Source organism: Clupea harengus, chromosome 21, assembly GCF_900700415.2.
Source record: "Clupea harengus chromosome 21, Ch_v2.0.2, whole genome shotgun sequence".
NCBI classification, from domain to species: domain Eukaryota; kingdom Metazoa; phylum Chordata; class Actinopteri; order Clupeiformes; family Clupeidae; genus Clupea; species Clupea harengus.
In genome coordinates, this window is record NC_045172.1 from 10,068,955 (window position 1) to 10,081,575 (window position 12,621).

At 42.5% G+C, this 12,621-nt stretch overlaps 1 protein-coding gene across 1 annotated transcript; it reads right to left on the reverse strand.

Annotated features, from left to right (window-relative positions):
- Positions 1–12: 12 nt before the first annotated feature.
- On the reverse strand, positions 13–2,092 carry LOC105911855 (splicing factor U2AF 35 kDa subunit). The gene is made up of 3 exons (XM_031558710.2): positions 1,880–2,092; positions 1,346–1,433; positions 13–241 (listed from the first exon to the last, which is right to left on the reverse strand). The coding sequence occupies exons 1-3, from the start codon at positions 1,921–1,923 to the stop codon at positions 140–142; spliced, it is 234 nt and encodes a 77-aa protein (XP_031414570.1). The 5' UTR covers positions 1,924–2,092; the 3' UTR covers positions 13–139.
- Positions 2,093–12,621: the final 10,529 nt, after the last annotated feature.

Consider the following 12,621-nt stretch of genomic DNA (forward strand, 5'->3'; position numbering starts at 1 on the left):
CTGAATATATTCCATGTGCAGGTGATGTGCTGTAAGGTTGGGATCCCTGCTTAACAGTGCTGAGGCTCCCTCTTGGTGAGCGGCTTTGGGCCGGACCTACACCGGGAGGAGTGGGAGTCATAACAAAAAGAGGGGTTAACTAGCGCGGCCCTGCTGTGGAGTAATGGGACTTACAGCGAGACGCGTCGGCCGTCTGTGCACTGTTTTGGGGGTTACGGTAGATGTTTTGAATCAAGATGGTCTGCAGAGGGAGGAATAAAAAGAAACCCAAATCAAATCAACCTCCCTAAATTGGAGCAATCCTACAGTGGTGACGGTTTTCTCTTGTTTACAGTTTGGAGGTGGGAAGCAATCTAATGTAGGCTATGCTGTGAGATGTGAAGAAGATGTTTGTTTTTAGACTGTGATGCATTCTGAATAAAAATAATGTGGAAAACTACATTTGTGACAGTAAACAGGCATCATTGCCTCTCAACGAGGAAAAAAGGGACCCAGACACCTGCTTTAAGATAGCCGTTACTCAAAAAAGTGAGCAATTACTCACAAAATAAAATAAATCACAGACTTTTCATAAGCTTCATTTTTATTAATTTTTTATCTGCATAATTTCTTACTTTAAACCCAAGTAGATCCTTAAATTCTGATCATGATAAAAACACAAATGTTATTCACATGTGAACACAGCCATTGCAAATTGATGCATGTTTATGCTAGTTTGCCTTCACTTACGTAGAGAAGAAATGTGGAATGAGGAAAGTTCCTTATGCCAAAGACTAAAACTGAGAATGGCAACATATTTTTTTTTTTCATTTCAGAAAACCACGAGGGGGGGGGGGGGGGGAGGATGATGGTTGTACGCACATTACATTATAAACTGGCCTACACTGTGTCAACAGTGTGTCCACAAAGACTGTTTCAGTTTAATTTGTACATGTTCACTATGCTACAATAAAAAGTGATTGTAAGGCAAGGATCAATTTCACAATCTAAGCCTGTGAAACAAAACACAGTCAATATTATGTGTGCAACTTTTACAGTTAAATACATCGCTGAGACAACTATTTAAATGTGTGACAAATACATTGTTGCATGGAGAGTCTACGTGGCCGTTTTTGCTGTGTTTACATCCTAAAACGGAAAGGCACAAAATGCATGCAACTATATAGTCAAAGTACAATGAACACATTATAGTACAACACTGCTGTATAGAGAATGTAGTGAGCACATGCATTGGCATAAGAGGGTGAGAACATTTAACTCAACTATACAAAATCATCCAATGACATATTATGTGAATTCAACATCTAGCATAACAGTGTTGATAGTGTCAGGGGGGTTATTTTACCTGGCTGAAAGTGGGCTTGTTGTGCAACCTGGAGCAGCGATCGCCATGGCGACAAGCACCAATTTTAAAGTAGAAAGAACAGTTGACCCTGAAACAAAAATAAGGTGGAAACGGTTGAAGCAACAACAACAAAAAAGACCTAAAAGCAATGCACTCGCTGCATAAGTTACAACGTTAGCAGTTAACGTATTAACCTGGCAGCTGTAACGAGATGAGGGTTGAAAAGCAAGCGTCAATATAACGCTACAGGAACTATATGGTACAACGTATTGAGCTATTTAGTCGTTCGAATATCTAAAAAAAAAATATCACAAGGTATTAAAAAAAGTATTAACTTGATTTCAGTAACAGTAATGTCAACTCATTTTCTACGAAAGCTAACGTCGGTTGCATAGCAAAGGGTTGTCCACACGTTTAAAACGTTTGTTTAGCATACTTCCACAAAAAAGTGCGAGGCCGTGCAAGAATGTACTTTTAAGTATGCATCCTGGTACGATATGTAGCTAAAAAAAATCTTTAAGTAGATGTACTTACTTGTCTTTCTCTGTACCGAAAATGGATGCCAAATACTCCGCCATTTTCAGGCCGCTTGCACGCTTGTATTTTTTACGACACCAATTGACTATTTCCGCCACTGTCTGCTCTTTGTGGTTACGTCATGGTTGAAATCGGGGACGTTTTTTGACTAAACATATAGGCCTACTGAGCGTGATTTTCATATTTGACACACAGCTATTTTCAGTAAATAGTGCCAGCAGACCAAATGAAGGAGTTAGAGAGTGTTGATGACCAAACCACAGACATACAGGTAAGGCGAGTGAGAGTGTCTGTTTAATCCCATGCAGATTAATAAAAGGAAGGAAAACAGTCACAATGAGAGGCACTTAGTGATCTATAATTGGTTATTTGAATACATATGTGGCACTGTGGCTCAGGTGCTTGCACTGCAGCCCCACAGCATGAAGGTCATGTGTTCGATTCCCGCATGGGGCGCTGTTGGCTCTGGGGGGCATGTCCTCCCCAGACCTTCAGTGCTCAGGTGGGCTATCTCCCGGGCCTTTCTGTGTGGAGTTTGTATGTTCTCCCCGTGTTCACAAGGGGTTTCCTCCAATAAGAACCCCAACAGGAAAAACATGCAAAAACAGAACATTCTCCTGTCCGTCCCTGACCGAGACGGACGGTTCACTTGGTCCCCGGGCGCTGAGAAGCTGCCCACTGCTCCTGGAGGGTCCTGGAGGAAGGATGGTCCGGGATGGGTCAAATGCAGAGCGTACATTTCACAGCGACCTCAGGCCTGCGTGTGCGTGTGTTTGTGTGTGTGTGTCCTGTGTCGCCTCCAAAAATACACGTGTGTGTTGCAGTGTGCCGCTTGTGGCAATAAAAGAACTGACTGAAGTCAGCCTTGTTTGTTTGTTTGTTGTTCAATTAACTGTCTTTCTAGATCTGCCTACCAAGGACCGTGAAAATAAGGACCAAACCACTGAAGTCGTTACCATACTGAACGATATTCTAGATGGGGTGGATGCAGCTTTGAGTAGGTTTAAGGGCAGAACTATTCCATATTTCAAAATTATTTCTCGCATTGTTTCAAATGTAGTAGATTGTATATTTCCTATTCCAGATCTGACAGCAGAGCAGGAAGTAGAAAGGGATGGTGAAGTAGTGGCCGTCCTTGACAGCATTCTGGATAGGGTTGAATCTGCTTCAAGTAAGTTTGAGGAGAGAGTGGACTTCCCAACATTTTGATATGCTGTCCAGCACTGATGTTACTGAACTTCTTCACTTTTGTGTGTTTGAAATCAGAACAGGAAAGCATAAAAAAAGAGGGGAGAGTTGAAGCCGTGTCCATGCTAAATGGCATTCTGGATGACGTAGACTCAGCTCTGAGTGAGTTTCAGTTATGACAAATCAAAGAATAAGAACATCATCAAAGATTAACTACTCTTCCAGTGCTTGTGCTGATTAAGTAACTCACATGATATTCTCCTGGATCTGATAACAGAGCTGACCGAAGAAAAAGAGAAAACTAGAGTTGAAATAAAGGATGTTCTCAGCAACATTCTTGATGATGTGGACACAAGTATGAGTGAGTATAAGACCTAACAGGTATGTTAAAATTTGGTTAATCTTCAAGAATTGGTTATGATGTATCTTGTCCATCAATATCTGATAACAGAGCGGAAAGGAGAAAAAGATGAGGCTGACATCTGAGGTGGAGGCTGTACTTAATGATCTTTTGGACAGCATAGACTCTGCTCTTGGTAAGTTTAAGGCTAAATAACAGAACAGTATTTACATAGGTTATTCATGATGATTTGAATCAACCACCCTGCACACATTTGACTTCATATCTGTCAGCAGAGCTGGATGCTAATGGGACAGTCCAAATAGAGCCAGATCATACTCTGGATCAGGTGGACACTGATCTGAGTAAGTATTAGGGCAAAACACATATCTCAACAAAGCTAAATTAAACAAAGCTTTCCACTGTTGCTTTTAATGACTCGCCTTCCTTATGTGTACATTAGATCCGTTCAGAGACCTGGAAACAGTAAAAGAGGAGAAAAAAGACCAATTTGAGGCTGATCCCATTGCTGTTCTCCTTGAGGCTGAGTCCAGTGCTGTTTTCCTTGAGGCTGAGTCCAGTGCTGTTCTCCTTGAGGCTGAGTCCAGTGCTATTCTCCCTGAGGCTGAGTCCAGTGCTGTTCTCCTTGAGGCTGAGTCCAGTGCTGTTCTCCTTGAGGCTGAGTCCAGTGCTATTCTCCCTGAGGCTGAGTCCAGTGCTGTTCTCCTTGAGGTGGACTCTGCTGTCTGTAAGTATAATGCTGGAGCCCTCACTACTTTGCTTAGCAAGTGAGTTTGATTTTAGTTCAAACTTATTGTGTATGAAATCACATCTAGATATCACTGAGAAAAAGGCTCAACATCATTATATTTTAATGAGCAGGTGACATGATTTCTAAGAAGGAAAACACTTAAAAACGAATTATCGATATTGATATACATAAATGAAGGCTAAAGTTCACATACGAGTCTTTATACATATTCATTTTCTTATAGGTCTGCCTTTGGCTCAAGCTGAGCTCCAGAGACTTGGAGTTATTACAGAGGAGATGAAGGACAAGGAGCCAGTGAAGGGTACGTAGTATTCTTAATTGCAGAGAAGCAATTTCAGTCAAACCACAAAACATGACTCCCTTTAAACCAATAATTTCCTTTAAACTGTGCAGGTGAGGAGAATGCTTCCATGCCTCCTCAGCCCCAGTCAAACGCAAGGTCGGGAGAGGCAAGAGAGGGAAAGGAACAAAGGGAGCAAAAAAAACTATAGCAAATAATGAGAGTGGCCATCTTCAACACCAGGATGAAAACAAAGGGCAAATGAAGAAACCAGAGGAGCAGGGAGGAAGAGGAGGGAACTACGGGCAGGGCAAAGGCAAATGGACACCAGCTCCTGTGGAGAGGGAGTGGAGTGGCCAGAGGTTTCCATCAAATGGGGCCAGGCAGCAATCTGTTTATCATCCCAGCAGAGGAGACAAGAAGAGAGAGAGGATGGACAACCGAGGAAAACCACCAACAGAGAGACAACAGAGGGAGGAGATGAAGATGGCACCACAGAGGCAGGGGAACCGAGAGGCCCAAGCAGTGGGACAGAACAGGACAAGAGGGAGAGATTACCCTTATTATAATGAAATGGTGGAGAGAGGACCCAGAACTTGGTGGAACAACAGCTGGCAGCAGGGGACCCAGGCAGAGTACTGTTGGTATAGCCGAGATGAACACTGGTGCGAGTACTGTTGGTATAGCCGAGGTGAACACTGGTGCGGCCCAAGGAGGAGATTTGCAAAGAACTACAGGGACAGAGAAGGGGAGCTGGACGAGAAGACATCAAGCAGATGGAGCACAGAGTCATGATGATCTGACAAGAGCGGTGATGGAGGCAACGCTTACAAATTACATATAAATCTCCCTTTTCAAATCAAAACAATTATCTTTCATTACCATCATTATTTGCTTTTAAAACCCTAATAAAATAATAATCACATCTTGGACAGATTATCTATTTTCATTGTTGAATAGAATACATATACTCAAAATGAAAACAAAAATAATCCAAAGACTGTTTTCTATGTACCTGTGAGAAGGTGAAATTCCTCCCTTCTCACCGGGGCAAGAAAAGGGCTGTTGCCTCTTTAAAAGACTGACTTCAATGGTTGGGTCCGGGCTTCCCCCAGGACAATGGTAGGCTCCAAGGAGAGCTAAGTGGACTAATTAAGCCCAATGGGCTACCCTATGTAAAGGGTGCCTCATGTTCATGAGGGAGAGCCTTTTGAGGAGAGACAGGCATGAGAGGCCGTGAAAGGTGTCAGAACAAAGATACCACTTCCCTGATGTGAGGTGAAGTTGTTTTGTATCTAGATGTGTGGATACTGTTTTTGTGCCATGTCGAATTGTAAGGTATTTTTGTTTCACTTGTCTACGTCTTACCACTTTTTCATCGCAATTAACTGATTCATCTAAAGTTTACATAAAGCATCAGTTTTTGTTTCACCATTCAGCAGGGGTAGCTGTAATTCTTCCTGTGTCTTTAACAAGAGAAAATAATAAAAAGTATTTCATGCTACAGTTTGATTCCCTCTTTACTTCCAAACTTTACTTTTAGAGGAATCCAGATATTGTATTTTGCTTGAGGCCTAAGTGTGTGGGTGCATTCAAATTGATCCTGCCAATCCCTATTGTGTGTATAAACATACTGTAAACAATCTAAGTGTTTTCCTTTTTGAAAATAGCGATTTTGGTCCCATTGGATTTGGTTCATTTGTGCCATTGAAATAGATCTCTCTGAGGTTTAGTTTGATTGTTTACCCATTGCCCCCTGCTTTTGCAAAAACTACACCAAACTTTCTCTGTGCAGTCATCCCTTCTGTGGCCCTTTTCTTCGCACCGCCAACACACCATCTCCACTGGCCCGGTCTTTTTCCTTGGCGCCGCTTGGGCCCTCAGCACCCTTTCTCCCGCCTCTTCTGAAGCCTTGAAATTCCTCAACTTTGCATTGAACTCTCCCAGCGTCATGTCTGCTGAACCATGCATCACCATCAGTGTGAACGGCTTGTACTTCTCCGGTAACCCCCTCATGACCATCGCCATCATTAGTCCCGAGTGCCGTAATGATCTGCTTAGCTCGGATAACGTATATGGTTACAGACTTGTTGTCAGCTTTCTTCAGCGCAGTCATTGTTATGTACAGGAAGACAATCCGGGGTATTTCCGATGTAGTGTTCTTTTAACACTTTGAGGCTCTCTCGGCCCTTGTCCTTCGTGTCTCTGAATATCAGTCCCAAGCTCGTATTGTCAAGTAGCGGCGCCAATGCACAATAGGCGTCCGCATTCAGCTTGTCATCGTTAGCCTTTTCTTCCACCGTCAGTGGTCCAGTGGGCTCTGTGAAGATCGTCTGCTTCAGCCCCACTCCGTGCATGCAGCACAGCATCCTTTCCTCGCAGAGCTCATACTCCTCTGCTCTCCCGTCAAACGTGGGCCACTTGCTTTTGCTTCTGTTTGCCATGCCTTTTTCTGTTTGTAGATCAGTTTAGCTCCTTTTTAGCCTAGCTTTAGCTTCCCGGTACTCCCAATGCTAAACTAGCTCTTTTGGATAATCCTACTTCTGTATGCTAGCGCAGTCTTGCTAGCTATCTACGCACGTGTCCGTCAAACTTTAGAATCATTCTCCGTTAGCTGGGCCCATAAACTGTTAGCGGGTAGGCGTATACCTTCTGCCTACCTGCACAGCGGAATAATAATTCAAAGGAATGAACAGACGTTCAGACGTTTGTCTCTTCAGTCATCAGTCTCGTGGCATTGTTTATTGCAGAACTGGGCACAACATGCTGCTCTCTGAAAAGAGGGTGAACATCCCCCTTATAAGGTAGTGGTGTCATCAGTCACACGTGACTTCATGCCATATGAGACGCAAGAGCGCCTCCTCCTGAACAAATCTAATTACATGCATTCATACACTTATCCACTCTCAACAAGGCCCAGGCCCAGGGGCCCGTGGTTTCTTAATCTGTCCATGATATTACCCACGAAACATCATTGCAAATCTGAATATGACAAAAATACCACAGAAAATAAGAACGTATTCATTTAATTTAATCGTTTTTTAATAGCTTCTATAATGTATGTAAGATAAGCATATAATTTTGTTATGGATTGCTACTATTTTTCCCACAAATAATACGTATCATGATGGACATAAGTTTGCCTTTTCAGGTGCATATATAGCATTAGACACTTTCTATTATGTACTGCTATGTGCCTCCAAGACCCACGGGCCCATATGCACCCCCTATAGTTACGTGTCTGGCTACTGACAGCTGGGTTGAGGTAAATAAACAATCAACGACTTCTACACAGAAAGACGTCATGGGGTAGGTTTCTCTAAGCTCGCCTTCGACAAAAGAACGTTGCGCCACGTACTGTTCTGGCGGTGAATTGTTTCCAGCACCCACAGCTTTCGGAGAACCATAAACGAAAAAGAGTCTATCGTATCTGTCCGTCAGCCCATCCCTAACGGAGTCAGAGTAGCATATTTCGCCCATAGACGTTGACAATGGTTGTCATGGTTAAGCCACTCCTGCCCCGCAAAATACCCCCAGTGCCATGGCAACCGAACATCAGCGTATCTGAAATCCTCCGTTTCCCCTGTCCACACTACAACACGAACCCGAGTTTTCAAATGTATACATCAAAAAGAAAAAGTGACATTCGACCGAGCTCTTAGAAGATGTCGTCCAACAAACACTGGATATGCCTATATTAAATGATATATCAAATATAAACATTTAAACAAATAACATTTCGGTTATATTTTCACCTGGATCCCCACCCAAAACCCGGATCATCTTTTTTTTTAAATGAATGGCGTCAAATTTCTCACGCGCATATAGTTTTCATTTAGCAGCTGATATGTCATGGTAAAACACCTTGTGTTTCGTTACAAATGGATCAGACTGGTTTAGACCTGCTTTTATGAGGCGGATAATTCTCATGCAAATTAGAGGCAGTTTTAGTAAATATCATAGATATCAGCTTCCATATTTTTGCGCTGAACCCCCACTTTCCCTCAACCCTCCCATTTATGCATATGTATTAGACGGGAAGCGCAACTTGCCTCTATCCGCTTCAGCAGCTGGCAATCTGTAATTTTACCCAGGTGCGCCTCGTTTGTAAATACGGTTCCATGTCTTTCACCACATTTTGCGTCGAAATGACGCCTGAAGTGGGTGCAATTCTGTTAGTAAATCTGGCCCTAAATGGGGTGCTACGTCAGATACCGGAACTAGAGAAAGGTAAACCACTGGCTGTAGAAACAGTACTTTTGGACAGTTTCTTCACAGTTATTGAGGTAAACAGACACAGGTGTATCTCTGTAGCAACATTTATGAGCTTGTCAGTGGTGAAAACAAGCGGCGCAGATGCTTGCCTCATTGGATTCAGTTGTATATTGACCGTTCGCAAATAGCGGTTGCTGGTTTTAGCGTTCTAACTAAATAGCTACTGGAATAATTCCGATCTATAAGTGTCCCCAGGGGCGGCCCTAGCACATTTGGCGCTCTAGGCGAGCTTCACTCCTGGCGCGATTCCCCCACGAAAACGAAATTGCAACTTTCAAACGCTATTTTGCCCTGTAAGACTGCATATTTCTTTCACATAAACACAACAACGATCGCGACGATGAACAAACATTAATTCAAGAACAAATCACTGAGAAAATGTCACGCCTGTGCTGGACTACGCTCCGGCCACGCCCCCTGTTGAACTGTTTATGGACACACACACACCTCCACGTCATCTTCCCAATCGCCTGCAAATAATGTTTTCTTATTCTTCTAAAAGTGAATCTAAAATGATCTAAAATGAACAAAAGTATGTATTATCATCATTTGTTAAATGTAGCTATTATGTAGTTATTAAGCATTTTGGTGTATTTGGACAGCCTGACATTTTTTTATTCCAAGATGCATAGCTCTTGATTAGTTGAATCATGTCTAATTAAACTGGCTAGCTCGCTCCACCAAAACTAAAGCTGTCCAAATTTGATTACTCAAATTTGTATGACGCAAAATGACGCACATTGCGGTACAGCTGAACTTGAACTGATGTTTCGACTGAATGGCAATAACAAGGAATGTCACAAGTCACTGGCTAGCTAGCGTTAGCTAACTAGCAAGATTACATACAAACCATTCGCTAAAGTTGACAATACAACACTTGGATTTTTACCAGTATTCCTCACTTATTGACAAGTTGCCGTGTTTGGCTTCCTTAATGAGTGTGCTATGCAACGAGTAAGATATGTGTAGTGTTGTTGCACTGGCTATTGGCTTTATATGTGCGCCCCTATTTTAATCATGTCTTTTTTTTGTATAATGTAGAATAAATGGACATATCATCATAACATCTTTTCTTCTTAACTACACTAAAGTGCCGCGGGCAATTCACGCATTCGTGAACGTTTTCTTATCTGGAATTCATTCTAGGCTAGAACAGGATTTAAGGATTTACCTTTCTCCTTGGCACGTTTCTCTTCTTCTTCCTTTCTTTTCTTCCTAAATTGCGCCCCAGATAGATTTTGCCTCTTCATTATTTTGTTCTTCAAAGTTTCTTGAACACACACACACTCTAACCAAACGCCTCACTGTGCTAGCATGTTCTGACAACACCAAGGACGTACGTACCCCTTCCGTTTTCGATTTTTGGCTCATTTTACCCTAATGTTAGAATTTTTTTTTATGTCAAAATATTGGTTGGAGATATAGAAGGGGGCGCAAAAAAAACTCTGTCCAGCAAAAAAAAAACATATTCCTTTTTTTTTTTTTGCTGGGCGCAGTTTTTTGCGCCCCCCTCTGAGTGGCGCCCTAGGCGACCGCCTATACCGCCTGTAGGAAAAACCGCCCCTGAGTGTCCCTAGTCAAATTTTGGACCTAAAAAGATAAAATGAAAAAAACAAAACAGGTCCCAGTTTAAAAAATTGCAAATTCTTCCTTTAGGGAAGATTCAGTGTAATACTAAGTGCACATAATGTTTAAAATGTGAGGTTTTCTTTCACCAACAGTATTCGTGGATTGAGAGGCCTTCTTTCTTCAATCACATTACTCAGAGAAGACACTATCATTGTTCCTTTCAAGTCACTTCAGTACAGCTCTACAGCCTCCTTGTCTAGACTAGCCTACATAATGTTGATCCGTTTGTCTGTACACATCTAACTGGAACTATGCTGTGTGAACGTTGCCTGCACACAAAGTACTTTCCAGCAGATGGTGCTAGGAGACTGACTGATGATACGGCCAGTACAGTGCTATACTTTGAGAGTACGCGAGGGTCCGAGTGACGTAAAACTCGTCATCAGAGGACGTACACGCGGCTCTGTGCGGACGACCGTGCAACTTCCAATTCTTGGTGCGGATTTGTGTGCGCGGCCACTACCCTGCAGGGCACCTATAGGGGGCGTGCAAAGGCATAACGTGGTTTAATGTTCTAAAACAGCGATCAATGATGACTCAATGGCCCTCATTCTCGAACATTTTCTGAAGTTTCTTCTGAAATGTTTCTTACGGGCTTCGGAAAAACAACGTAAGCAAAAGACATCCGCCAAATTCATGCACGCTTGAAAATGCGGTCCTACGCAGCAGAAGTTTTCTGGGCTGTGCTCCCCCGGAAGAGTTTTCTTAAATTGAAAGCGCGTTCTCGTGCTCCTGAATTTGCATACATACACGCCCTGCCAGCTCCTTATAAGGGCACGCAACCGTAGTGACGTGTGCAGTCGGAATCGACCGAATCTACACGAAAGCAACTCGTAAACGAGTCATGTCAAAGCGGTTTCGTGTACATTACATTTAGTCATTTAGCAGACACTTTTGTCCAAAGCGACGTACAAGGGATAGAACAGTCAAGCTACGAGCAATAGAGACCTAGTGTAACAATAAATACTACTTTACATAAGAAATAGAAAAACGAAATAGGAAATAAAAACGAAGTGCAGGAATGTAACTGCTATAAGTGCAAGTTAAGCACTAGTCGAAGTGCCAGTTAGGAAGGGAGGTGCTCTCTGAAGAGTTGGGTCTTCAAAAGCTTCTTAAAGGTAGAGAGGGACGCGCCTGCTCTGGTAGTGCTAGGCAGTTCGTTCCACCAACGTGGAACTACTTGAAAATTCTGGATTGCCGTACTTGCACAGACGGCAGTGCCAAACGACGCTCACTAGACGAGCGCAGCATTCCGGTGTAGTCCTTTTATTTATTTTATGACATCACGGTGCCTCGTAGAATCATGACTATAGGCCTACATGTGAAACGTAATTGTTAATGATACTTTAATCCGAGGATCTGTAGAGTTGATGTGAACGCAATCACCAACGATTTCTCACAAATTCATTAACACGGAGAGTTTTCTTAAACGCGATTCCTCAAAAAAACACAAGATGGCCCACGGGGCCATCTTGTGGTTTTTTAAGGAATCGCATTTGAGAAAACTCTGGCCGAGTTACGACTGCTATTTCGAGTTCGGAAAGTCTTCTGAAGTTCAGAGCAAATCCCAGATGAGAAAACTTTCATGAATGCCGAATGTTGTCCTAAATCCAATTCCTCTTAAATTCCTCTTAAATTCTTCTTAACTGCGTTCGAGAATGAGGCCCAATGTCTCTCGGACATTTCTTGTCATAATTAGGCTACTTACACCTGTTAAAAAATGAAAACCGAAATCCTATGCGTGTGAATTTTATCTATTTACATTAAGCATTTTCCCCTTCATTGACACCCATTATGGGAAACACTTAAGGTGTTTGATTGTTTGAAATTTGTTGATCATTGATCACTGTTTTGGAACATTAAGACATTTTCAGTTAAAGCGTTTTAGAATGCCCTAGAAAGCGGATTCCAAGCCGACTTTTGAAAGTACAATAAGAACAACTACATGTCCATGGCACCTGTCCGTGTACGCGTCAGCAACGGAGTATAATTACAGTCTTGAAAGGTGGATGACACCAAACAACAGGCATACACAGAAGTTGAAACAGGTTCAAAACAGGTTCCCACGAGGGGAAGCTGCCTGATATGTGAAAAAAGAAGTGAAACAGAGATAATGAGAGGCACTTTGCGTTCCAAGACCAACCGAAACACATTCGTATGCATAACTTAATCTCATGTGACAGGGGCATTAGCCCTGGATCATTCGATGAACTCGTCTTGACTGAAGTGTTGTTTAGTGACGGGTTATCTAACAA